Source organism: Drosophila ficusphila, unplaced genomic scaffold (assembly GCF_018152265.1).
Source record: "Drosophila ficusphila isolate 14025-0441.05 unplaced genomic scaffold, ASM1815226v1 contig_348, whole genome shotgun sequence".
Taxonomy (NCBI): domain Eukaryota; kingdom Metazoa; phylum Arthropoda; class Insecta; order Diptera; family Drosophilidae; genus Drosophila; species Drosophila ficusphila.
The window spans coordinates 765,661-793,138 of record NW_025064257.1 but is presented as its reverse complement, the minus strand read 5'-3'; the positions used below and the strand labels follow the sequence as shown (position 1 = coordinate 793,138).

Here is a 27,478-nt window from a genome sequence, read left to right as displayed (position 1 = left end):
GTTTGTTCAATCATGCCTTGAATGACAGTATAATCCGGTCCATGATTCCTTCGTGGATTTGTCGGACGACCTCGTCGTCTCTGCGCAGGTTGTCGGGATTCCACGGCATCACTAGGGTTTGTAGTATGACTGGCTTCTAATAATTCTGATTGTGCTGCACTATTGTTTAATGGCACCACTTCAGGGGGATTTGTTTGGGCTGTTACTGGTAATTGCGGTATATTTAAAGCTTTTGTCGATTTCCTTGTCACTGGGCGGCGAGTCATTGCAGAGGTAGAAGGACCAGCGCGATCTGCGCGAGGTGAACAATTTCCTACTACTAATCTATACGATCCGGCTTCCAAAGTTAATTTACATGTTGGGCATTCAGTGCTTGACTCTGTCCATTGTTCTAAACAAGCAAACATGCTTACAATTTGTAATCTAGCATGACTGGGTATCTGTTAAGATATTTTTGCAAATTGGGCAAATATTATTTGCTAATCCCATATCAGATGGGTTTCGTTGAGGACTGTGAGCTACAGGCTTCATTATTCATTCAAAATATTTCCTGGTCACGACCTATTATTGGGAATTAAAACAACTGTGAACTAAAAACAACAAAAGACAAAATTCTCTTTTGAAATAATTTAAACCGGGCTATTGCAACTACAAAGAATGCAAATAATTATCAGATCAAATCCAATTCTTGAATAATTTGCTTGGGCTTGGCTATGCACGGCAGCATACAACCAAATTCAACCAAACTTGTTACTCAATCCTTGAACAAAGCTCACAAAAATTTCAAACATTCTCTAAGGTACTTCAAATTCCATCAAACTTCTCAGAAATTTATCCAAAAAATCAAACTCGAGCACTAAACTAACCGGCAGGGTATCCGATGAAGCAAATACGCAAGAGTCAACGGCAGCTGTGCACATAATTTTATTTAAAAAAACAAAAATCCTATAGATTATCAAAATCTAAATACGAAAGCAAACGAGCTTCAATGTTTGAGAAAATTTTCAACCAGCTTAGCATACATATAGGCAAGCTTCATCAGCAATTGAAATTCGACTATCCGGCAGGGTATTCAAGTAAACTCGAAGGCAAGTTCAACAGAAGTACAAAAAAATCATAACTGATTAGGCCTCCATTAGCAACCAAAGCTAATATGAAAAAAAATTTAACTGATTCACTTCTCGATCATTATATTCTTCCGGCAGGGTAAATAAAACTCAAATACGCAAGTTCAACAGAAGTCTATAAATAACCGCAAACTCAAAATCAAATCAAATTCAAAGCAACAGATGTTTTTATGCTGACTCAAAACAAAAGAGTAGGTAACTATAAACTTTAGCCAATGAAAACAACTTTTTCTCGCGAATCGCTTATAGCTCCTATAACGTATGGGCGCCAAAAATTTATGTAGTAGATGTGAGAAAGCACTTTCAGGGAGTGCACAGTATGCAAAAATTTGGACAGGGCATACTGGAGTCAAATCAGCCTTCCAAAAGAAAACAGCAGACACCGAGGATCGAAAGAAGCAGGCGGAACTCTTCTGGTTGCCTATATTTAGCTCAGTTCGGCGTGTGGGGGTGGGCTTGCTCATTCTTTTTCCTTCGCGACTGCTCACTTACAAAAATTTTAAAATAAGAGTTCCTAATTAGACGAGATAACTGGAGCTTAACTCCGAAACACAACAAAAGGCGAATTTGTCAATTGTGGGATGATCATGGATGTTAATAGATCCTACGCGCTCTCTACCCACCCAACCAATTGGATTTTCTGCGCGATTAAAAAATTGTCGAAAATCCCCAAAAATGTTTAATTCACATCATTTTAATTCACCAGGTCCTCAGGAAATCAAACTAACTTTACCAATTCATTTCAACTTCATTACAAATTTTATTCATTTTAAATGTCTACTAACTATCATCCTAGACGTTAATGTCTTTAACAAGCACTGTAAAACAAGTTGTTAATATAAAAGAAAATTAACAAAAATTTAAATCCCAAAAATATAAGTAGATGCGATGTATAAATTTTAAATATATGTGGGTATGCGTAGTTTCATTTTTCCTTTCTTAATAATCTTAGCTAAGTGTAAGGCATTATTCAAAATATTTTCCTTTTTATTATCAAGGGGTGTGATTAGTAACGGTGGTGATATATATTGGTTTTAATACGTGGGTGGTTTTATGTTCATTTTAGTGTTTATTTTAATGTGTGCCTATATTTCTAAAATTTTTATTCTGTTTTTTTTTTTAAGTGTACACAAAATTCGAAATATTTAAAAGAAACAATTGTTTGTCAATTCCATGTATTGTTTTTTTTTTTTTTTTTTTTTTAATCAATTAATCAGGTTAACATAAGGGTTAACATATTGCAAAACGTATAATTTGTATTGTTGCGCAGGTCAGTTTTCAAAAGCAGCAAAAGATAAGAGAGATGTATGTATGTAAACGCAGATCACACGCTTATAGCCAAAGCGTACGATAAGCGTGTATCTATGTATGTTTTATGATAGGCCAAAAGAGAAGTAGAAAGAAACTTGTGCAAACTTACATTTGTTCTCCAGCATTGAAAGGCCTTTCAGCGAGGGTTGATTATGTTGTTTGTGTATTTGTGTTGAGTGTTATTGTTAGTAAGAGAGTCGAAAAGTTATGTTGATAGTTTGATCTGGGTTTTAATAACTGATTTTCATTTGATAATTTTTTTTTCTATTTATTTTTATATTTTTATAGGTACACGAAAAAAATCTTTTAAATTATAATTTTTCTAATTGATTATTGGCATGTAAACAAATAAAAATAAACAGATGGCACTGTACATACTGATCGGGTCTTTTATGATAATGCGTTTGGGTTTTTGTGAATTTTTTTAATGATTTTAATGAAACTTTTATATCACATACTTTCAGATCAATTGGTTTTTTTTTTTAACAATTTATTTTTTAACTTATTAACGGTGTAGTTCCTTGATTTTCTTTTTCTTTTATAACTTTGTAATCTTTTTCGCTTGAACTGGGTATTTATATTTTTCACTATTCTCTCTGGTTTTTTAGCATTAACATTTTGGTTTCGTCAGCGAAGGTGGATGTTAGTAGTCCCTCGCTCGTGGGAATATCCGCTGTGTAGAGGACGAATAGAGTTGGTCCAAGTGCGCTTCCTTGTGGGACTCCAGCTTCGATTTGATAGTTTTCGGATGTTGTTGTGTTGCACCTCACTGCGAAGACTCTGTTGTAGAGATACGACTCGAGTAATTTGTGAGTGTACCCGGGAAAGTGTGTTTTAATTTTATGCATAAGACCGGTGAGCCAGACACGGTCGAATGCTTGGGATACGTCGAGGAATATCGCGCTGCAGTATTCTCTATGTTCGAAGGCTGTGCGAATCTCTGATGTTATTCTGTTTACTTGCTCGATAGTTCCATGTTTTTCTCTGAAGCCAAATTGGTGGGCTGGGATAATGTTATGAGCTCCCATATATGGTAAAATGCGTGTTAGAAGGCATTTTTCGAACAGTTTCGACAGGCATGATAAAAGACTTATTGGTCTGTAAGAGGACGGAATCGTGTGATCTTTTCCGGCCTTTGGTATCATTATAATTGTTGACTTTTTCCATTTTTTTGGATAGTAACCAAGACTTATGATCCCATTGAAGAGTTTACAGATGACCTCAATAGCACAGTTTGGAAGTTCAATTATCATTTTTGGAGTTATTTGGTCATCGCCGGGAGCCTTTTTCGGTTTTAGCCTCCGGATGACTTTGGTGATCTCATTCGGCCGAAACGATGGTATTGTGGATTCGCTTTCAGTTTGGATTTCCGGTAGAACGAAAGGACTTGCGGCGGGATTCGGTTGGAAGACGCCCCTGAGATGTGAGGCAAATGTTTCGGCTCTGTCTGTGTCGCTGCGCGCCCAGCCACCTGAAGAATTTCTTATCGGGGAGACGGTTTCAGCCGGAGAGCTTAGATTTGGGTGAGCCCTCCACAAAGGATGCTTTGCACTTGTTGGAGAGAGTTTCTCGATATATCTCAGTTGTGCGTTTTCGGAATCTTGCTTCAGAACCCGGTTTAGTTTGCGGGTGGCTTCATTTAGACGTTGCTTTGAGCATGGCGATCTGCTGGTTTGCCACGCCCTTCGCAGACGCCTCTTTTCCAGAACGAGCTGTTCGATTTGCAGGTTGGTTTTGAACTTCTTTATTTTCACATCATGTCGTTGTGGTGTTGAGATCCTGGCTGCTGTGACGAGTACCTCTTCCAGGGCGGCGGTAGAGCAGTCGATGTCCGCTTCGATATTGAGCTGGGTGTTAAGCTCAATGTGGGAACTGACGTACTTCTTATATTTCATCCAGTCAGTTCTGTGCGACGTCAGCCTGTAGGTGTAGTCCGTAATATCTGGGCTTTGAAGAAGGGTTATCAACAATGGAGAGTGGTCTGATGAGAGATCGGGTAGGGCCGTGGCGCTTATTAGGTTGCGTGGGATGTTTTTTGTAACCGCGAAATCAATTAGATCTGGGATCTTTCTAGGATCTGCTGGCCAATATGTGGGGCTACCAGGAGAAACGTAGTCCAACTTATTTCTCACATTTATAAGTGCATTATAAAGTTGCCTTCCCTTGGGAGTAACGAGGCGTGATCCCCAGTGCGTATGCTTAGCGTTGTAATCTCCAGCAGCTATGAAGCGGTCCCCAAGTGAGTTGTAGAAATCCATGAATTGACCTTCAGAGATCGTAAAGCGAGGTGGGCAGTAGACAGCGGCGATGCAAAGGTTGTCGTTTCCTGACTGCACTTTTATAGATGTGGCTTGCAAGTAATTTGTTGCAAACCTTTGCTGAAAATGGTGTTTGATGCGTTCTCTAATTAAGATGCCGGTGCCGCCGTGGGCTTTACCATCGGGATGATCTGTGCGGTAGAAGGTATACCCCCGTATATGGAAGTTATATTTGCTTGTGAGGTGAGTTTCAACCAGCAACATGGCGTCGATGTGATTTGCATTTAGGAATTGAGCTATTTCCAGTTTATGCCGTGAAATGCCGTTGGCATTCCACATGGATATTCTTAGATTGGTCATTTATTATTTGGACTGCTGTGATACAAGCAGCTGCATCACCATATTTTGGTTCTGGACCAACGTTTGCATGGTCGCTTTCATAAATGACATGAACTCCATCATACTTTGTTGCATGGTAAACATCATAGTTTCCAAATTACTTTGCGGCTGGGGTGGTACCTGTTTAGCGTTTTCTGAGTGTGGCTGGAGTGGTTTTTCCATGCCCGTTCGTAGAGCATCAGCGTAGGAGATGCCGTTGGTGGTACTGAGCGGACCGAACGAAGATCTGGCTGCCTTGGCGAAAAATACGTCTGGCGTAGTTTTTGATTTAAAATACACGTTTTGTGAATTTTGTTGACGCGTAGCTGTCGCTTGTCGCATGCGACTCTTCAGCTCCTTGTAGACCAGACAGCCTCTGTAGTTTGCCGTATGGTTTCCTCCGCAGTTCCCACATTTTTTTGTATGGGGATCTTCTTTGTTAGCAGGGCAGTGTGCGGAATTGTGGAAGTCTCCGCAGACTACACAAACTGACCGAAGTGTGCAGTATGTCCTGGTGTGCCCAAACTCCTGGCAATTTGTACATTGCACTGGGCCGTTCCGTTTGTGTGGTTCTTCCACTGTGATCCTCCGGTGCAGTAAGAACTGCAGCTTGTAGATCGGGTGCACTTCATTTTTCCTTAGGGTTTTGCTGTCTGGCTCGAGCTCGACCTTAAAGAGTGGTTGCGGCTTTTTATTTTTGTTAATAATATTGCTAACATTCTTAGCAGAGAATCCCTTGCCTTTAAGGGCTTCTAGTATCTCAGAGGGGGCGACGTCGGGTTCGATTCCTTTTAGTACTACCTGTAGCCCTTTGCTACTTTTTAGTTGGTAGGTGTAAAAATTCTTTTTCGTTTCCTCCAGGTATTTGGAAACAGCTCGGAAGTGTTCTTCATATTTCGTCTGAACTTTGGTTTCGTGAATGTTCCCTTTAATAAGCGGAACAACATGAAAATTTTCGTCCCCGACCAGCGCAACAATTTTGTTGACCAGGGCGTTTGAGCTTTTTCCCCTAATGTAAATAGGTGGGGGCTTTGGTTTCTTTTGGGTCACTTGCTCCGGCTCAGCTTGGGTCTCGCCATCTGCTAAGAGGGAAAATCGGTTGCTGTTGTTTGAAATACTGTTTCTTTCCTTGGCTTGGATTGTACGGTTAATCTTTGGTTTGTTACCAACCGTGTTCTGCGGACTAAGCTTACGCTTTATCTGGATGTAGCGATCCATACCGGTCTGTATGGCCGGAACCGCTTGTTGCTTATCAAATCTTACGGTTTTTGTTGCTGTTGCAGTTTGCGATGGAGCCGTTGACACCGTTTTCGCAATATTGGTCGTTGCTTTAGTTGTTGCCGTTACTTTTGCTGAGGTAGTAGAAATTGAAGCACTGCTTGTTGTTGGTGCGTCTCCCATAGAAGCCGGTGGTGGTGGGGTCTGGCATTGATAACTCCAAGATGTGGGAGTTGGAATGAGTAGGGCTGGTGATAGAGAGCGGGCTCTCGTGCTTTCGACGGTCAGTAGGGCCGGGTTGCTCTTTGTAGACGTTTTCTCTACTTCGGTATCGCGGGTTGAGAAATAAGCATAACAAGCGTTTCTTTGGTTTACGGAGCTTCTACGCTCATTATTTTGCTCGCCGCTCATTTATTTGAGCTTATCGCGCGTGGCAAAATTTGTGAAAAAACTGTATTATATCACTTATATTAGCAGTTAGATATAGGCAACATGAGCAGGAGTGCCCACGCGTACCCTGAGCGAATTTCGCGAAATAGAAATCTGATATTTCCGATGTATTTTTAGTTACTCGGCGGAGCGATATAAAAACACGTCTGTTGTCATTGACAGTTCACTAAATATTTTCGGCAACAAGTTTTCACCTACCTCAGGTGCCTCCTGCACCAAACCAGGGGTTTCTAAAATCTGCTCTTGACGTGGATGTCTTTGGATTTGTCCACTGGACAATTAGTGGGACACATGGGTGGCGACGGGGAAAAATTCAATACCCGCAGAAAAATTCAACTCGTGGTGTCAGCAATAGCAATCAAAAAGAGATCGAGCTTGCAGTGGCTTCAGCTTATATAGCCAAAATTGGTAGCATCGATAGAGAGAGCTTTCTATGATTTCCAGCTGCATTTGTTTTCTCAGAACAAGAGAACGAATAATTCCAATGTACCAAAGCCTCTTTGAGCGCATGCGACCTTTTCGTCGCCAGAGCGGCTATAAAAGGGCCTTAACCTCTCATGCGATTTCAAATGGTGCTTTTTAGGTGACCATTACACGCCCTGCATTTAAAAGACGTCGTCTTTGTGAATCTTCGTCAGACTCTGCCGCAAACAATTGCGCGTGACGTTCGGCATCTAAAACTCGACGTGTCTGAGTCTGTTCCACTGTCTCAGCAGCTCTTTAAGATGCGTGGCGTTCAGCATCCAGGGTCTGACGGGTCCGAGTCTGCGTATAGGTCCAGAAGCTCTTTGAGTCGCATGACGCTGAGAATCTAACATCTGACGCGTCCCAGTCTGCTCTTCAGATTCTTAGCCTCTAGCAACTTTTGCAGCTCGAGCTCTGCTAGAAATACTGCTTAGATTAGATTTACGTTTGCGTGGCATATCGAAAACAATAATTAAAGGTTTTTTAAAACTGGAGTTTTAAAAACTACAACGTAAGACAATTTTTTTAAAACTTTGATAAACCTTTTTACTTAAAACCTAATGCCTACTGCCTACCCCATAAGAACGATTGCGTGATTATTCCGTTTCGCCACCTGCTGCTTACCACCTAAAAACGATGGTGTGATTATTTATAGCCTATTAGGATTTCCAGGTTATCATCTATCACCATATCAAATTTCATCAAAATCCGTTCAGCCGTTTAGGCGTGAAAGAGTAACAGACAGACAGAAACATTTTCACATTTATATATTAGTATGGATGTATTATGTTAATCTTGACGTCTAATAATACTTAACTAAAGATTTTTTGACGAAAAGTAATTCAAGGGTGTTGTATATACATATTTGTATCTTTTATTATGTATTATTATTTATTTTACACCAATTTGCCGATATTTGTGTAGCCCGCGTTAAAAATCAAATTCGGATTTTTTCAGAACCTTTTGATTGTGTCTATGCATTATTTCAACATTTATCCGATAAATAAATAAACGTTAAATCAATACTAGTGCTATGGAGCACTTGCATTTTTGAATAGGTGCGCATAATGTATGGTATTTTCTAAGAGTGTATTTATTTTTGTGAGTGCGAGAAAAATCGTTCTCTGAACTAAATTGAACTGAAAAATTATTAAAAAAAAAAAAACAGTTCTCTTTAGTTGTGCCTTCGAAACATGAAGAACTCCTTTTGAAATAAATTTGAGCAAAATAAACCCAAGAAAAGAAGCTAGCCTCTATACTCATGCAGCCATTAAATATGTCTAACAAAATACATAAAGGCTAAACAACATCTCGACTTTCAAACGTATTTCGTATCTCGGAGGTTATAAGGTTTACTTCTTCAATGGTTCCGTGCTTCTCGCGGAAACCAAATTGTTGGCTTGGGATGGCAATTTGTGACTGTAGGTGTTGCTTTATACGATTTAGGAGAATATGTTTGATAGGCACGAGAGAAGACTGAATGGCCTATATGATGAGGGCTGGGACTTGTCCTTTCCGGCCTTATGGGTCATAGTGATGACAGTCATTTTCCATCGTTGTGGATAATAGTACCATTAAATCATGCTGTTGAATATTATAGTGAAAAGATTTACTGCACAGTTCGGCAACTCTATAATCATTTTAGGGGATATTAAATCGTGTCCTGGCACCTCTATCATATTATAGAAATATAGAAATATGACAGGCAGGGTAGCATCTGGAATGATGTTTGTTGGGACCTCAATGGAATGGATTGTTGAGTTTGGTGGAAATGGTTTGAAGACGCTTTCTAGATGTGCGGCAAATACATTTGCCCTCTCTTCCTTGCTGCGAGCCCACTCTCCTGTTTGAGTAATGGCGACTCACTTTCGAATGGTGGACATATACTCGATTTCGCTTTCCACAGTCTGTTGTTTGGGAAGAGGTGCTGCAAATAAAACAATAGAGATCGATTATTTGCATCTTTAAGGGCTGTGCGTAGAAGATTGTTTGTTTGTTTTAATCAGCTCTTTCGAGGCAGGCGATCTATGGTCTTGCCGAAGCCTCTCCTTATTGCGTAGCAGTATGTTGATATCCCCCGAAGCCCGAAAGGATTACAAGCCGATATAATCGGGGTGGACTGTTGTGCAGCCAGTGACATAACCAGCTCATTAATAAAGTTTTAGATTTACATACCAATCTGTTTTACTGGAAGTTACTACAAAGCTTCGCGCAGTTTTTGAAGGATCTGCCGCGACTTCATCAGGCTACTCTCTTTATGATTTGACCATGGCAGGCCCCATAATTCAAAATACCCTGTTCTAGATTCTAATTCGATTTCGCTCATACCCGATAGTTATGACTGGAGACTTGTGACTTGTGACTTTTACGTAGATGATCTGATATCTGGAGCCCAGACCGTGGACGAGGCTATCATCATTGTAGATCAGACCTCTAAAATCCAGTCCAGAGGAGGCTTTAAACTTAGAAAGTGGTGCTCAAACGTTCCAGCGGCTTTGTGTGGAGTGTCTGACGAATTTAAGGAGTCATATTTGAAGTTTGATGACAGCACTGACTTTACCAAAACTCTGGGTTTAGCCTGGGATCCTGCTTCTGATCAGCTTTTGTTCTCTTTTTCTGTCTTGCAGTTGACCTCAAGTCCCTGTAGGCGATCTGTCCTGTCTGCCATTGCACGTTTTTGTGATCCTCTTGGATTGCTTGGACCGGTGATAGCAAAAGCGAAAATTTTCCTTCCATGGATTTTGCGATGCCAGCATGGAAGCATACGGCGCCTGTGTCTACATCGTGTGCAGTGGACAGTCGCAGTTGCTTTGTTCAAAGTCAAGGGTTGCTCCCTTGAAGACACTCACCGTGCCCAAGCTGGAGCTTTGTGGGGCCGATCTCTTGTCTAAGCTCATCTCAGAAAAAGCTGGCACCAACGTATTTAAGGGACAGTATTATTGTTCGAGTGACTCTGCGGTTGCGCTGTCCTGGATCCGAGACGAGCCCGCCAGATTCAACATGTTTGTGGCAAACCGAGTTGCTGCCATCCAAGAGCGAACCGATTCGATGGAGTGGCGTTACGTTCCAACTTCTTTGAATCCGGCTGACATTCTCTCCCGTGGTGTCCTTCCCACTGAGCTGAGCGAGTCCCCTATCTGGTTTAACGGGCCGACATTTCTTTGCGGACCCAAGTTTGACTGGCCTTCCCCAATCCTTGCTGAGAAGTCAACGTTTGAGCTTCGTCGAAAGGTCCTGTTAATAAAATCGCCATACGTAGATATCGTAGCCTGTTCCAAATTTGCAAATTCCTTCGCTGCGCTTCAAAGGATTTTCGGATACGTCTGCAAATTTATTAATCGCATTCGGCAGCCGGATCTTAAGGTGTCGGATATCCAAAGCGGTACTCAGTTATTGCTTCGGCTGGTTCAGCGTTCTCATTTATGGGAAGACATAAAATCCTTGCAGTCTAAGGGAGTTGTAGCCCCATCTAGTTCGCTTGCGTCTCTATCTCCTTTTATCGATCATTTTGGGCTTCTTAGAGTGGATGGCCGACTAAAAAACTCGTCGCTGGATTTCAATGGCCGTCATCCAATCATATTGCCACGGAGCCATCCTGTCCCAGCCGCCGTCATTACTCACTTTCATGAGCGTAATCTGCACACTGGACCTCGGGCCCTACTCGGCATAATTCGATCCCAGTATTGGCCTATTGGGGGGAGGAAGACGGTAAGCAAGGTCTTGAACAAATGCGTCAGATGCTTTCGAACGAAGCCCCGATTAGTCGAGCATGTAATGGCGGATCTCCCAAAGGAGCGATTGGATGGATCGCATACATTTGAAGTCACTGGCATTGATTTTTGTGGGCCATACTTTTACAAGCCGGAAGTGCGTACCATCGCTTTCTCTCTCTCTCTCTCTCTTTAAAATGCTACGTTTGCGTCTTTATCTGCTTCGCAACAAAGAATGGCTGACTAAGGAACTCGTCGCTGGATTTCAATGGCCGTCATCCAATCATATTGCCATCCTGTCACTGCCGCCATCATCACTCACTTTCATGAGCGTAATCTGCACACTGGACCTCGGGCCCTACTCGGCATAATTCGATCCCAATATTGGCCTATGGGGGTGAAGAAGACGGTAAGCAAGGTCTTGAACAAATGCGTCAGATGCTTTCGAACGAAGCCCCGATTAGTCGAGCATGTAATGGCGGATCTCTCAAAGGAGCAATTGGATGGATCGCATGCATTTGAGGTCACTGGCATTGAGTTTTTGTGGGCCATTCTTTTACAAGCCGGAAGTGCGAAACAAGGCACTTGCCAATCGCGTGAATGCACGTTATGATTATAATAACCTGGATTCATTTTATTCCAGACGCAATTATAATAACTTAAACATACATACATAAATACATATAAGTCTAGAACTGAGTAATTTTTGTACAGAAATTATAAAGTCATCTGGTGGCAAAACAACGTTTGCCGGGTCAGCTAGTACATATATGTATATATATAATTAGTGGGACTTCAAATATGAAAATGAATTGAATTAACAAATATTATATTGATATATTGAGTATTAAAAATAATATTATTTCATAATAATTTTTTTAGGGATATATTTCTAAAACTTTTTTATTTATTTATTTTTTGTTTTTCAGCTGGACTTGCAAAAGAGCTGAAAAGGTGGAAAGCGCATTTTTTGTGCTGGGGCAAGACCAACCACATACTCACCAACAGCAAACTGCAACAAAGCCATTAGCTGCTTTAAGTGCCAAGTTCAACAACCATTTCGGTTCAAGGAAAACAGGCGCACACTGCTTTGATAAAAATGGACTACCAGGAAATTCCCAATCGTCTGATCTATTTTCTGGAAGGCATATAGACGGAACCCATGTGCAAATCTCAACTACCAATGTCCCTTTACCTAAGGATCTGAATGTGTATCAGTATGCACTGGCCAATGGAGCCTCCTCCTTATACAACGGCCACCGTTACATGCCGTACAATCGGGCTTGCGCGTTTGCAGAAAATGCTTTGAATGCGCCTGCCCCACTGCCAAACACTCATCTGAATCTTCAACAGCAACAAATTCAGGTTCCAGCTTCCCTGACTTACCAACCTCACCTTCCGATTTACCAGAACACTAAAAAGTTTACTCTCCAACAAACAATGTTTTCTTCAACAGTTTCAATAGCAGCCGGCGGACTTTCCGCATCTTCTATTCCTTTAAGTATCATCGATAATAGTTTATCGGTTGCCGATATTGCTTTTACAAACGGCATTATGAAAACACCCAGAGAAGGAATGTTTTCCCCCGGAGCCTTTACAAACACGTTATCTACCGGCAGAGTTAGAGACTGCGGAGCTGAAAGTAATGAGGGTAACATTATCGCCAAGATAACCGAGGCGAGCGATGCGGTAACTTTGCAGATCACAAATTTAGATTACTCGCTGGACGAGTCAAATCTTCGCTGCTTCCTTATAAATCAACTAAAGCCCATCACACCGGTGGTGTCACTTGTCTTTGAGGGAAGCTCGTTTGCCAAAGTCACTGTACCGGATATTTATGTAAGAGCTCCTTCATCTACCTCAGTAAAATTGATATTTGTGCATCATATTTTGTTGGTTTATTTTTTAACTTTTACTTGGCGGATTTTTTATCAATATTTTTTTTAAATAGGTAGTTGGTATTGAAATTTGATAAACATGATTTTTATTAAATTATAAAATGTTTAATACATAGACAATTTAATTGAAAAAAATCTTCAGCGAAAGTTGATATTTGTGCAAAATTGAAAAAGCGCAAAATGTCGAGGAACTAAATAATATTTTTTAACAAAATGACTTAAGAGAAATATTTTAATATGGTATAGAACCTCCGTTTTCTTGTACGACCAATTCCAAGCGATGGGGCATTGAATTTACCAAGTTTTGGAGCGTGTTTATGTCGATTGCATCCCATTCTTCAACAATGGCTTCCTTCAAGGCTTTCAATGACTCAAACTGTCTTCCACTCTTGTAGACTTTTGCTGACAGGATGCCCCAAAGGTTCTCAATTGGGTTCAAGTCCGGCCTTATTGCTGGCCACTTCAGTAGGGGTATATTTTTTGATTCCAGGAACGACATCGTATACCTCGCAACGTGTATAGGAGCGTTATCCTGTTGAAATACCCAGTCCTCGCCATGCAACTCTTCTGCAAATGGTAAAAGTTCACTTTCTAGGAGATCCGTATACATTTGCGCATTTATCCGTCCTGGTACAAAGCATATAGGGGACTTTCCTTTAGCACTAAAAGCGGCCCAAACCATAAGTGACCCACCACCGTGGTTTCGCTTATGGCAAGTCTGTCTTGGATGCCTAGGATCCCTCCAATACTTTTGGTTACCGTCTGGGCCGTCCAAATTAAACTTCTTCTCATCGCTAAAAATCACTTTTTTCAAATTCATTTGTCCAAAATTTATATTTTTCATAAAAGGCAAGCCTGGCCTTCTTATGTCTTGGTAAGAGCTTTGGTTTGTGCACCTTTGCATCATACTGCAGGTTTAAATCTTTTTTGCAAATCTGTTGCACTCTTTGCCTGCTTATTGGCAATTGCAAATCTGCTTTTATTTGTGCACAACTCATTGTCTTAGCTGTTGCCAAGGCTCGAATGTGCGGTTTAGTGCGCGCGTCTATTTTCGAAACGGCTCCCTTGCGGTTCGATTGCGCATATTTCTCTGGGTTTTTTAAAAAATTTCCAATTGTATTGCGATGCCTATTAATTCTTTTGGCAATTTCGCCAACTCTAACTCCACACTTAGCCATTGTTTCAATTTGAGTCTTCTCCTTTTCACTTAATTCGAGTGCACGCGGCATTTTTAATCAAAAATGTTATAAATCTCAAAAAAGAAATAATAAATGGAAACAATATTAACTTTTTGTATTAAGAAATAAACGATTTCTTAAAATAAATCGCTTTTTGCTGGAGGTCAGTTGACGTGTCGAGCTCAAAATCCAAATGCATAACTTTGCACAAATATCAACTTTCTTTAAAATCCTAACGGGACCATAGATTAAAAGCAGATAAGAAATAAATGCATAGAAACACATGTCAAAGCATACGAGAAAAAATCTGTATACTCGAAAGATTAATATAGTTATTCGTATAACCGCTATATCAAAAATAAGTTTTGCACAAATATCAATTTTACTGAGGTATATAAATTTACTAGAGCCCTGCAAGATGAAGTTTAGTGTCAAGATTTATTTTATCATTTGAATCGTAGACATTTTGCCTGATGTAAATAATTTTCGTTAAATTAAATTAAAATAATAAGAAATGTTTTAAATTTTTTTTTTTGCAAGATTTTATTTTAGTAAGAATAGCCATAAAAAATAATATTATTATAGAATTTTCTATTAACTTTCGTTGCTTCTCTAAGGTAATAAGATACCTTTTTCTAAAAAACTCGTTTTGATAAAAAAAAAGTTCTAATGCTAAAAAAAGTTTAATCACTGTTGTGTGACCTTAATATTAAGGGCTTTACTGACGAAAATCTGTTGACAATTAATAAGGTAGATTGCAAGAGAGCGCTCAAACATTACGAAACGCTTTTTTTCCCCTTTGCCCTTTATTTGTTGTTATCTTAATCTGGAACTAAAGACTTAATTAAACTAAAAAGGGTACACTAGTTACCTTCTGGGAAATCAGATGGAATGGGGTAAACTAAAAAAAGGACGCTACACTATGGGTTTTTTTTTCGATTTTTTTGGCATAAACTCTAATTTTAAACCTATTGAATTTAAATTTGGTTTGAATACATTTTTTAAGCTCCCAAGATGACCTACCAAGTTTCAAATAATTTGGGGCACTATTTCATATAGCTGCCATATAACCGATCTGGCCGATTTGCCCCAACTTTTGTGTTTATCAAGCTTTTGCTTTGAAATTTGGTTTGTATACATTTTTGAAGCTCCCAAGATGACCTGCCAAGTTTCAAATGATTTAAAGCACTATTTCATATAGCTGCCATATAACCGATCTGGCCGACATATAAAAAAGCTCCATTTAACATTTTTATTTCTTATTTTCTTTATATTATATTTAATGAAAAAAAAGAAACAATTATCCAAGATCACATTTTAGTATTCATCTCCATTATTAGTGCTTCAATTTGAATGTAAAGATACATTTTACAAAATTTTAAATATGTTTGGTTATGTTACTTACTATAGAAGTTACTCAATTTTCTTATTGATTTTTTCGAAAACGGTTAGATTGGGACAAAAATGGTTAGTTTCTCATTAATCTGCACACTTTGGTTAATAGTTTCTCATTTACAACTTTTTGCAACACTTTGCCATGCAAAAGTACTGATCCATGAAACACAACTACACTTGTTAAGCTTGTTCTAAAAATACACATAAACAAAACACGGTACAATTGAAAAAAAAAACACATAACAACGACACAAACATTGGTAAACTTTAGTTTTGGATACCTGTACAATCGTTTTCCATATTTATTCACTTAACTTTTTCGTTAACTTTTGCCACAACAAACGATCAAAGTTGCACAATTTTTCGCGCCAATTTCATACAAAACAGGTGGTACATAATTAGCTGACTTTAACAGCTCGCCAGCAGGACAGTGTTGCTCCATGTATTAAAATTACATATTTTTTTTATCTGTCTAGGGTGTTTAAAAATTAAAAATAAAAAAAAATTTTAAGATACAAACAAAAAAAAATTGACTTTATGCCAAAAAAAAAACGCGAAAAAAATCATAGTGCGCTAGTCAAAAAAACTTTCGAGCCTGGGTAACAGTTTGGGGAGAAGGCCCAGCAATAACCGTTATCTAAATTAAAATATAAATCAATGAATTACAAAATGGGAAGCGTCTCCTGCACTAAAACTTCGGAAAAAGTCGGAGGTGGAAACCAACATGTAATTGGGGCCAATAGTCCCGTAATGAAAATTTGTTCCTTATACGATTTCGACAGCAAAACGAAAGACAATTTTGAAGAAGTTGTCGCTACTCTATTTTTTTGATTTATCGAAGTTACCTTGGCGCTGTTCGCTCCTATAAACACCCTCATTATTTGTCGGCGGAATAACGACACCTCAATTTATCACAGGTAAATTCCTTGGCCTCTATTGGAACTTTCGAAATTTGTAGTGGTGTAGGAGTTCTATTCGTACATGCCAATAATAATAAAAATATATATTCCTAATTTGATCTACGAAAAGAAGCTGCACTGAACATTTGACCATAGTAGATCAGCGTATGTCTGTCTCCGCAATTGGTTTCATAAAACAATAAGAATATCTTTGCATGATTTGTCTTAAGATAGGGCATCAATTGTGCGCCACGAACATCGGATTCTGGCTGTCAGCTGCAATTAATATTATTCCGATTAGAAAACCACCTTCAACATAGTATGTCAAATTCGTCGGCTTCTGTCACTGGAATAGGTGGTTCTAGTTTTATGACAGATGGCTTGTCATTAAATATTACAGTGTCAATCGACAGTCCAGCTTTAATGTTGTCACTTGCAGAATTGACACATCTACGTGATGATCTATTAAATTGCTCAAGTCCCTAGGATCTGTTATGCATTGGTCAAGCTAAGCATCTGTCCCTTATTAAGAAGACTCGGTTAGCCTGGGTTGCAGTCGCTCAAATGGCACGGCTATAGTAACGTCTGGCGTTTTTACACAAGCTAATTGGGAAAATTAACAAGATCCAATTGATTCTGGTAAGAGTAAGTGAGAAAGAGCTAGTTTGTAAGGATAATTTTGTAAAGCATTTCACTTACTTGCCTCTTGCCAGCTGGGGATTTTTCTATTCGGTTCAATTTGGATCTTTGGGGAAATCCTACTAGAATTCCAAGATAGGTTCCTATCTCTAAAATAAAACTTGCGTTGTCTTGTTCCCAAATCAACACACGAATTTCATGATGGAACAGGCATATACCATCAGTTTCTGCAAAGGCATATAATTATGTAGATGAGCAAGCAGCATTTCCAGATGGGGCTGTGGTTCTTTGTGTTGACTTTTATGTTGATGAAAGATCCAAAGGTCTAAAGAAGGGACGATCAAAATTAGGCAGTCGACTTTCGAAATACTGTTACGCTTTTTCACTAACCATAACCTGTAATGGTGTCTAAAAATAATAAACCGCCTAAATTTTCATTAAATTTTGCATTTATTTATTTAATTGGCACCAAGGCCTTAATTAATGGTAATGTAATGTTTGTTTATAACGGGTTCTTTGGGCAGGCAGACCGATTTGTCTGTTCCTTTTAACTAGCGAAAGTATTTTGGGCAAGCAGACCGATTTGTCTGTGCCTTTTCAACAGCGAAAGTATATAAACGAAAAAATAGGCAGGCGATCTGCGACCCTGCCTTCTGCGAGCGAGTACAAAATCGAGACTACTAACAAGCTGATTGCAGTTGGGCCAGTAACAAGGCAGCGCACAACTCCAATTTGGGAACCGAGAGAGTCTTCAAAGGCGTCACACCAGACTTTGAACAAAACAGAGGCACTTCTCGTTTGCCATCAACTGTTGAAACAAGATAAACGCATCCTCCATAGGCGTCGATGCTAGCGTCACAGAATCCGTTAACCTCAATAGGACAATTTGGATACAACGCACGTCGAGGACACTTCATATGCTGGGTAAGAGCCATGTCAGATGTCAACTTCAGTCATGATGTGTTGACTTTTCTCTCCAGACTTGTCGCAGGAATATTTTGGCCTTGGCAACTACAGGACCAATGAGACCAAGGGGATCGTAAACCCTAGCATTTGTGGACTACACCAGTCGTTTACATGGTTTTGAAGAGACCTGTATGGAAGGAAAAGAAAAACGAAAAACATCCGCTGCAGGGTACCAAGCAAGACCCAGTGTCTTGGTAAAGACGCTGCCATCATCAAACTTCAGACGTGTGTCCTTTTCCGAGTCAGCGTTTTGATCAAGGACATCGCGGTCGTAAGAATTTCGAGGACCTCCTGTGTTTATTTCCCTCCTGTGATCCGATCGACAACGTCATTCATACGACCTTCAGCAGCAACCAATTCACGCTGCACAGCTTGATCCCGTAATGCAGTTGCCTTGATAGAAAAGATCCAACTCCTGTTACGATCCAACCAAGACTCGTCTTTTGCGATAGGGGTAACCCAGCAGCCAACTTAATCTGCCCTACATATAACATTTCAAAAAACATGCTTGCGCCAATAAGAAGAGATTTGTAAAATTCAGGATCGGCCAACTGAATACTGGAGGGAATTTTCCAGCCATCGGGCTTAACGTTCGAACTGAGTTGATTTTCGGTTATCGCTGGAGCAACAAGCGCAGTTAGGCATGTGGAGTAATTGGAGGTATGCGACTTAAACTTGAGACAAACGGACGCTCCTTCACAGTCAAATAGAGCATCTCCAATACCAGCAACTGTTACTGTAGACTTTGTTTTTGGCAATTCCAACTGGTGAGCAAGTCGGGAGGTCACAACGTGGACTTGTGATCCCGAGTCTAGCAGCGCACGACATGGGATCCAAGCACCTGATCGACTTTGTATGCTTATGACTGCAGTTGGAAGAAAAACACTATCACAATCAGTATCACGATCCACATTCTGAGCCAGCGAAGAGGTTGCAGGGCTAGAAGCGATTGCGTTTGGCGTACTTAGTTCCGCCACGAGAGCTCGCTGAACATCGGTCGAAGGCTGAGAGCCAGGGTGCAAAAGGCTATGATGCTTAGACCCGCAAATTCGACAGTAGCCTGACCGACAATTGCGCATTTGATGTCCCTTCTTCAAGCAATTGAGACACAGCGCCAATGCCTTTGCCCTTTGAATGCGCTCTTGTATTGGCAGATTGGCGAATTGACCATAGCTATAAATGGAATGACCACAGTTGTCACACACAACAAATCCATGTCTCGAAGTGTTGGTGACAATTAAGATGCTTTTGTTGCGGGTATTTCCTGATGGTGAACTATTCGAGTACAAAGCTGCACTGTGCTCTATATTTTCCAATTTTTGACAACGCTTGGACAAAAATGTAGTGAGTTTTGCTATCTAATTTTTGCAGTAAGACATGTACAAGAACGCAGTTCAACCGAACCCATTGATTAGAGAGCACGTAAATTAGCATTTATTTTATCGGACATATCTCTCAGCTTCGTGGCAGACTGAATGTCCACTTTAGGGAGACTCAAAATTGTCATTATGTGCGATTAGAAAATTAGACGCTTATTATTGAAACGATTATTCGACAAATCCAAGGCTACAGCATAATTTTATTCAAATATTTCCAAAAAGCGCACTGTTTTCAAGGCGGAACCCTTCAGGCGAGGCTTAAGATGCTGCGGCTTCTCAATATTAGTAGGCTCAACGTCGTTGTCGATAATGGCCTTGGACATGGACTAAAAGTCGGCCAAATCGATATAGCCACCAGAAAATTCAGGCAATTTTAATTCAAGCAAATGAGATCTTCTAGCCGCTGACACAGAATGGAAATCTATGGAAGGTTCCGGTCTATGCGTGGAACTACGAATTACCGCACCTGAAATGATTTTTGTTGAGTTGATTATCGCCTCAAAGTCATCAGGAACCATGCTGCCGATTTCGTTAAAATCTATCTCCTCAAGCCTGTCATGGACCTGGATAAATGCAGCCTTTTTTCTTGTCCAGGCGTTCCAAACGAAGTTTCAATTCTTCATCATTCATTTCCTGGAGCTTCTCGACGGCTTCAGCTTTAGAAAGCATTGAGCCAGCCTTCAATTTAAAATATTTTACTCCCCCCAACTGGAAAAAGTTGTGTCCATTGACATTTTAATAAGTTTAGTTTTTTTTTGTTTTGAGAATTTATCACTTGCAAACTAATCAAATTCTACTGTGCAATGATAAGCACCAAACCTCTTTATCAGCGAAAACTACTAAACGGAATTTACATATGTAAGTCTATTGCATATGCGATATAGGTAATGAACACGCGAACAAACGTTTTGTCGCCAATGTAAAACGTTCAAAGCGGGAATGAAGGCACAAAGAGGAATCGAAAATGCACTTTACGGTGCATGGGGGCGGGTGTGTGTGGGACTCTAGCGGAGTTTACAGCTTGCGCTTATCTATGAACAAAAAACAACTTTAAACCAAACGAAAATAATAAAATCGCACTTTAGTATTGATTATTCGAACTCCTAATGTTTTTTATATACCGTCGTAGTCCCTAAAACTGTTGACCGTTTAAATTTTCGTTAAATTTACACTTACCTATTTATTTAACTGGCACCAAGGCCTTAAATGTACGAAGTAAATGTTTGTTTATAACGGGTTCTTTGGGCAGGCAGACCGATTTGTCTGTGCCTTTTCAACAGCGAAAGTATATAATCGAAAAAATAGGCAGGCGATCTGCGACCCTGCCTTCTGCGAGCGAGTACAAAATCGAGACTACTAAGAAGCTGATTGCCGTGGACAACGGGCCAGGCAATGATAAGCAAAAGTGCAAAATGAGTAGCAATTACAATTATTAAATGAGTTGCCACTCAGGGCAAATAGAAAAACAAAGGCAAATATCGAGAATTTAATTTGCGTTAAGATTTGAATTTTAAAGATTTGATTTATGCTGCGGCATGACCAAACAACTGTCCAGAGGCAATTTTAAACTAAGGAAATTTTTCTCTTATGTACCACCAGTTTTGGAGGAGCGTCAAAATAAGATAATTGAAGTTTGATGATGGAAGCGATTTCACGAAAATGCTAGGCCTCTCCTGGGATCCGGTGTCTGACCAGCTGTTGTTCTGTTTTACAGCTCTTTAGTCAACAGCATTTCCCTTTCAGTTTTTTCTTCAATTGCTTTCCGCTTTTCTTATACATTACTGCACACATCGCTGTTTATTTTTTTTTCTATTATCATGATGTATACAGCTCAAAGGGTTGGGTTCAAGCGCCCACCCACACGGAACCAATGGTATGACGAGGAGTGTCACGTCGCAACTGCAACAAAAAACGCCGCCCACAGAAAAACGCTGCAGTCTGGGGCAACGCCAGCTACGTGCGAACGTTACAAGGAGAAAAGGAAGGAAGAGAGGCGACTTTTCAGACGGAAAAAACGAAAGCAAGAAAAGCGAGAGTGCGAGGAACTTGAGGTGTTACAAGACAGGAATGATGTTCGAAAATTCTACCAACAAGTCAACCGTCTGACACAAGGTTTCAAGACCGGAGCATCTAACTGTCGGGATGAAAATGGAAATCTGGTTACGGATACGCAGTGCACGCTGAGGTTATGGAGGGAGCATTTCTCCAAGCTGCTAGCAGGCGATGACGGCACCAATCCCGCCATTGGAGGAAGCAGCCCGATACCACCAATCGACGACAATGTGGATATACCACTACCTAGCCATGACGAGGTCCGAGTTGCTATAACGCGGCTCAAAACAACAAAGCAGCCGGTGCTGATGGATTGCCTGCAGAGTTAAGGCCGGCGGCGAAGAGCTGATAAGGTGCATGCATCAGCTCCTGTGCAAAATATGGCTAGAAGAAAGCATGCCCAACGATTGGAATCTCAGCGTCCTTTGTCCTGTACTGAAGAAAGGTGACCCGACGATATGCGCCAACAACCGGGGAATCACCCTGATTACCATCTCATACAAGGTCCTATCGAGCGTAATATGTGAACGACTGAAGCCGTATACCAGCACACTGTTTGGACCTTATCAGTGCGGCTTCAGACCTGGTAAGTCCACCATAGACCAGATCTTCACATTACGCCAAATCCTGGAAAAAAACCCACGAGAATAATATCGACACAGACCATCTCTTTGTCGATTATAAAGCTGCATTCGATAGCCCGACGAGGGAACGCCTATATGCCACCATGTCTGAGTTCGGTATTCCTGCAAAGCTAATACGTCTTTGCAGAATGACATTGAGCAGCACCATCAGCTCTGTCAAGGTAGGAACGAACCTCTCCGAACCATTTAATACCGTTCGAGGTTTCAGACAAGGCGACCCCCTGTCGTGCGATCTCTTCAATTTCGTGATGGAAGGGGTACTGCGGAAAGCCGGTGTACATCGATCTGGCACTATTTTTTTATAAAGGTGTCCAGCTACTTGCGTATGCCAATGGTACTGACATCATTGGCCGCATCAAGCGTGATGTCACTGCTGCATTTTCGGCTATCGAAAAAGAGTCGGCAAAAGTGGGTTTGGCGGTAAACGAGGGCAAGACGAAGTATATGCTGTCTACAAGCAGGGAGGCGCGGCGCCTAGACTCCCATGTGGTAGCGGACAGCTATACCTTCGAAGTGGTCAAGGAGTTCACGTACCTTGGCACTGCCATTAACACCGAAAATGACGTCAGCCTGGAGATCAAGCGAAGAATCACACTTGCCAATAGGTGCTACTTTGGTCTGAGTAAGCAAATGTGCAATAGAGACCTCTCTCGCCGAACAAAACTAACACTCTTCAAGACACTCATCCTACCCGTGATTTTATATGGCGCAGAAGCATTGGTAATATCACTGACGGATGCAGCAGCGCTTGGAGTGTTCGAGAGAAAAATTCTTCGCAAGATCTTTGTCCCGTTCGGATTGGGGACTTTCGCATTCGGATGAACCACGAGCTGTACGAGTTGTACGACGACGTGGACGTGGTCCGGCGCATCACGATACAACGTCTGCGCTGGCTCGGCCACGTTGTGCGTATGGATAAAGAATCTCCATCTCAGAAGGTGTTTGAAGCAAGGGTCGACTACGGGCGACGACGAAGGGGACGACCAAAGCTCCGATGGAAGGACCAAGTGGAGGAGAACCTGACTGCACTGGGTATTTCCGATTGGAGGAGACGCGCGAGGAGCAGAGGCGCCTGGAGGGAGACGCTGAGGTCGGCCAAAACCCGAATCGGGTTGTAGTGCCACCTAATAATAATAATAATAATACAGCTCAAAGACTGAACATTAATCGGTTTATCTCATTTAACACTTTATATTCCTAAAAAAAAAAAAAAAAAAAAAAAAAAACAAACAAGAAAGGAAGCTAGCTTCGGCAACCCGAAGCTTATATACCCTTGCAGTCATCAAATATTACGATCAAAATGCTTAAGGGCAAAACAACATTGAAACAATGACGATTTTCCTATTCATTTTCCATATTGTCGACTATTGCTCGTATGACATCTATATAATATAGTCGTCCGATTTTAATTAAATTTAATAAGCAATTCAAGAGCAGTTAGAAAACTCTATATTCCAAAAATTATGAAATAAATTAGAGCAGTTAGAAAACTCTATATTCCAAAAATTATGCTTGTCTGATGAAAAATAACGATGTTATAATTTTACTTCCCGTATTTCTATATAGATTTTTTGATCTTTCCTATGGCCGCTAAATGATAACGTTGTCGGATTTTAATGAAATTTTTTCTCGATTCAATCATAACGGCGTTGCCCTACTAGTCTATATTTCTAACACTCCTTTTCAACGCTGTCATTTACAAGATAATTATTTACAGCAAACCCATCATATTAATACAATTCATGTGCTTAAGCTTACTTAAATTCTTCGTTAACACATCTGCCATCATGTTTTCTGTTGATACATACTTCAAATCTATAATCTTTTCCTTAAATATATCTCTTACATGATGGTATCTAATATCTATATGTTTGCTGCGCGCATGATATACAGGATTTTTTACTAGGCACTGCGCGCTTTGATTATCGCTATGTAATATAATCGGTGGGACTTCACCAAGACCCATCTCACTCCAAAGCTTACGAATATACACTGCTTCCCTTGCAGCTGAAGATAGCGCTATATACTCGGCTTCTGTTGTACTGAGAGCTACCACGGGTTGCTTTTTAGACTCCCAGTTGATCGCCGCTCCTGCTACCAAAAATGTCCAGCCAGTGAATGATTTCCTGTCGCTGTCGTCTCCAGCCCAGTCGGCGTCCACGTAACAATAGACAGCCTGTCCAGTTCGCTGATAGTTTAGCTGGAATGTCTTAGTACCCTGCAAGTACCTCAGGATTCGCTTGGCACACACCATGTGCTCCTGATGTGGATCCGAGTTCCGTTGGGCAAGCTTTGCCACAGAATGGAGTATATCTGGCCTTGTTGTTATAGCCAAATACATAAGTGAGCCTATCAGGGACTGGTATTCAACCTGATTTTCTCTCGGGCACTCCTTCTTGCTGCATCGAGCCTGATAGCCAGCTTCGAGAGGAAGGTTGGATGCCTTACAGTTTTGCATCCCGTAATCTTCCAATAGAGCCTCTATGTACTGCTTATGGCCCAGTCGAACGCTGCCAACTTCGCCATCGCGATCAACTTCCATTCCCAGGAAATGTTTCAGGATACCGCCATCTACATCATCGTACCTCTCTGATATAAGGTACTTGATCTATCGCTCGCCACTATGATGTCATCTACGTAGACTATGATGAAGCTCATTTGGTCACCCTGACCCCGTTTGTAAATGCAGGGTTCACTCGGACTTACTGAGAACCCTGACTTCAGGATGACATCGTTTAGACATCGCTATCGGCCACTTTATTTTAGACCGTAAAGCGATTTGTGCAGCCTAAGAACCTTTTCTGGATGCTCTTCGTCAGTGAATCCCTCAGGTTGCCTCATATATACCACGTCATGGAGTTCACTGTTGAGGTAAACAGAAGAAACATTCGACCGCTACAGCAATAATTAGCCTTATTGATGAATATTTGGCCACCGGCGAAAACGTCTCAGAGAAGTTGATGCCATACTTTTGTCCACAGCCCTTTGCGACAAGCCGTGACTTCAGACGTTCCACATTGCCATATTTATCTCGCTTGACCGCGTAGACCCATTTGCATCCAATGGCCTTCTCTCCCTCAGGTAGCTCGACGAGTGTCCAAGTTTTCCTCTCTTGCAAACTACTAATTTCCTGTTGCATAGCCTTCTTCCAGTTCTCTGCATATTTGGAGCTTAATGCATCGTTTTAGCTTGCTGGAACCTCAACATCACTTTTGGTTATGACATTGACAGTTTGGTACTCCTTCCTAGGTCTCCCACGCCAGGCCAGTACGAACAAGTTTTGGTCTTCCAGGACCCCGCCTTTCGCTCAGCAACACTTCAGCTTCTGGCAGCACGTCATCATCAGGAAACACCTCGGTTCCTGCTAGCACATTGTCATCTGGAAACACTTCCGCTTCTGGTAGTTCTTCTTCTTTGCCTTCGTTGCTGAAATATGTATCGGACTCATTTTCGTCATAAGCTGCTTCAATTTGTGGAGCGAAATAAATTTCATTTTATACAAACGGTAAGCAGCAGCCGTATTTGAGTATCCTACAAAAACATACTCAATTCCTTTTGGTTGGAATTTACGAAAATGTTTCTTGTTCAAGCCAATCGCTTTAACTCCGAATGTCTTGAGATGAGATACACTCGGTTTCCGTCCGAACCAAGCTTCAAACGGCGTCATGTTCATCAGTGATGATGACTCCGATCTGTTCCGTAAGTATGCTGCAGCAGCTACAGCTTCCGCCCAAAATTCTTCGTCCAAATTAGCATACAGCAACATGCTCCGAGCCATCTCAACCAGTGTCCTGTTGGCTCTTTCCGCCACACCGTTTTGTTGAGGTGTATACGGTACAGTAAGCTCTCTTTTATTCCATTGCTTGCCAGGAACTGTGTAAACTCACCACTTAAGTATTCTCGTCCGTTATCACTGCGCTGGATTTTAAGCTTCTCTCCGGTTTGTTTCTCCACCAGGGCTTTAAACTCCGTGAATTTGTCGAAAACTTCATCACGCGTCTTCAGGAAGCAAATATGCATATAACGCGATTTATCGTCTATAAATGTCACGAAATACCGAGATCCACCGTTTGATCTTTTGCTCATCGGTCCACAAATATCTGTATGAACACGTTGCAAAATATTGTTCGCTCGATTTTCTGCATCTTTCGGAAACGGCTTTACATTTATTTTACATTTAGCACACGTTTCGCATACATGATCTCGCATGTCGCACTGATTTGCCACACACCATGTTATTTTTACTCATTTTGTTTAGGCTTCCAAAATTTAAATGTCCAAACCTGTGATACCACTTTATTATTTCTGAGCCTTTCGCTTCTGCCGCAAAACATACATTTTTGTTGGTTTCTAATAAGAATAAGTAATTTTTCTTATCGGCACTTAACACAACATTTTCATTTTTATACCCTTGCAGAACAAAAGGGTATTATAATTTCAGTCAGAAGTTTGCAACACAGTGAAGGAGACACCTTAGACCCCATAAAGTATTGAATTTCGGTTTAAATTTTATCAAAATCGGACAACTCTATCATATAGCTGCCATAGGAGAGATCAAAAAACATATATAGAATTAATGGAAATAAATTTATAACATCGTTGTTTTTTATTCCACGAGCATGATTTTTTTAATATGAAGTTTTTTAACAACTGTTATATTGAGAAAAAAATTTCATAAAAGTCGGAGTACTATATCATATAGCTGCCATAGGAAAGATCGAAAAATCTATATTGAAATAACGGAAATAAATATATAACCTCGTTGTTTTTCATCAGACAATCGTGATTTATGGAATATAGAGTTTTCTAATGAGTCTTGAGTTACAAATTAAATTTCATCAAAATCGGACGACTATATCATATAGCTGTCATATGAACAATATGGAAAATTAATTGAAAAATCGTCATAGCTTCGATGCTCTTTAGCTTTTATGTATTTTGTTCGACATATTTAGTAACTGCAAGGGTATATAAGTTTCGGCTTGCCGAAGCTATCTTCCTTTCTTGTTTTTTTTTTCATTATTTACATATATATTTTTTGATCTTTTGTATGGCAGCTATACGGTGGAGTTATCCGATTTTGAAAAAATTTTATCCGAAATTCAATAGTAGTTAGAAAAGGCCATCTAGAAGAAATCAAGTTGATCTGATCAAAAAGAACGGCATTTTTTATTTCAATCTCATGTTTGGGAGCTATCCTATATAGTCGCCCGATCCGGCCCGTTCCGACTTATATACTGTGTGCAATAACTACACACCTTTTGGGAAAGTTTCAGCAAAATAGCTTTAAAACTGAGAGACTAGTTTGAAGAGAAACGGACAGACGGACAGACAGACAGACGGACAGACAGACAGACGTACAGACGTACAGACGTACAGACGTAGAGACGTACAGACGTATTTCGGTTCAGATGGTGATGCGACATGATGGTTCAGTTCCCCATTTTATCACACACAAGACTTTCACAAATGTTGATCTCACTTTAACCTCGGCAGTCATCTACCCCTTCT

At 40.6% G+C, this 27,478-nt stretch overlaps 1 protein-coding gene across 1 annotated transcript in view; it reads left to right on the top strand.

Moving 5' to 3' along the window:
• The first annotated feature begins 11,844 nt into the window (after positions 1-11,844).
• The window catches only part of LOC108100677 (meiosis regulator and mRNA stability factor 1), a 35,544-nt gene continuing 19,910 nt past the window's right edge, over positions 11,845-27,478 (top strand). The window contains 1 exon segment of the mRNA XM_043207883.1: positions 11,845-12,756. Coding sequence (XP_043063818.1) covers positions 12,493-12,756 — 264 coding nt within the window. The 5' untranslated portion in view covers positions 11,845-12,492.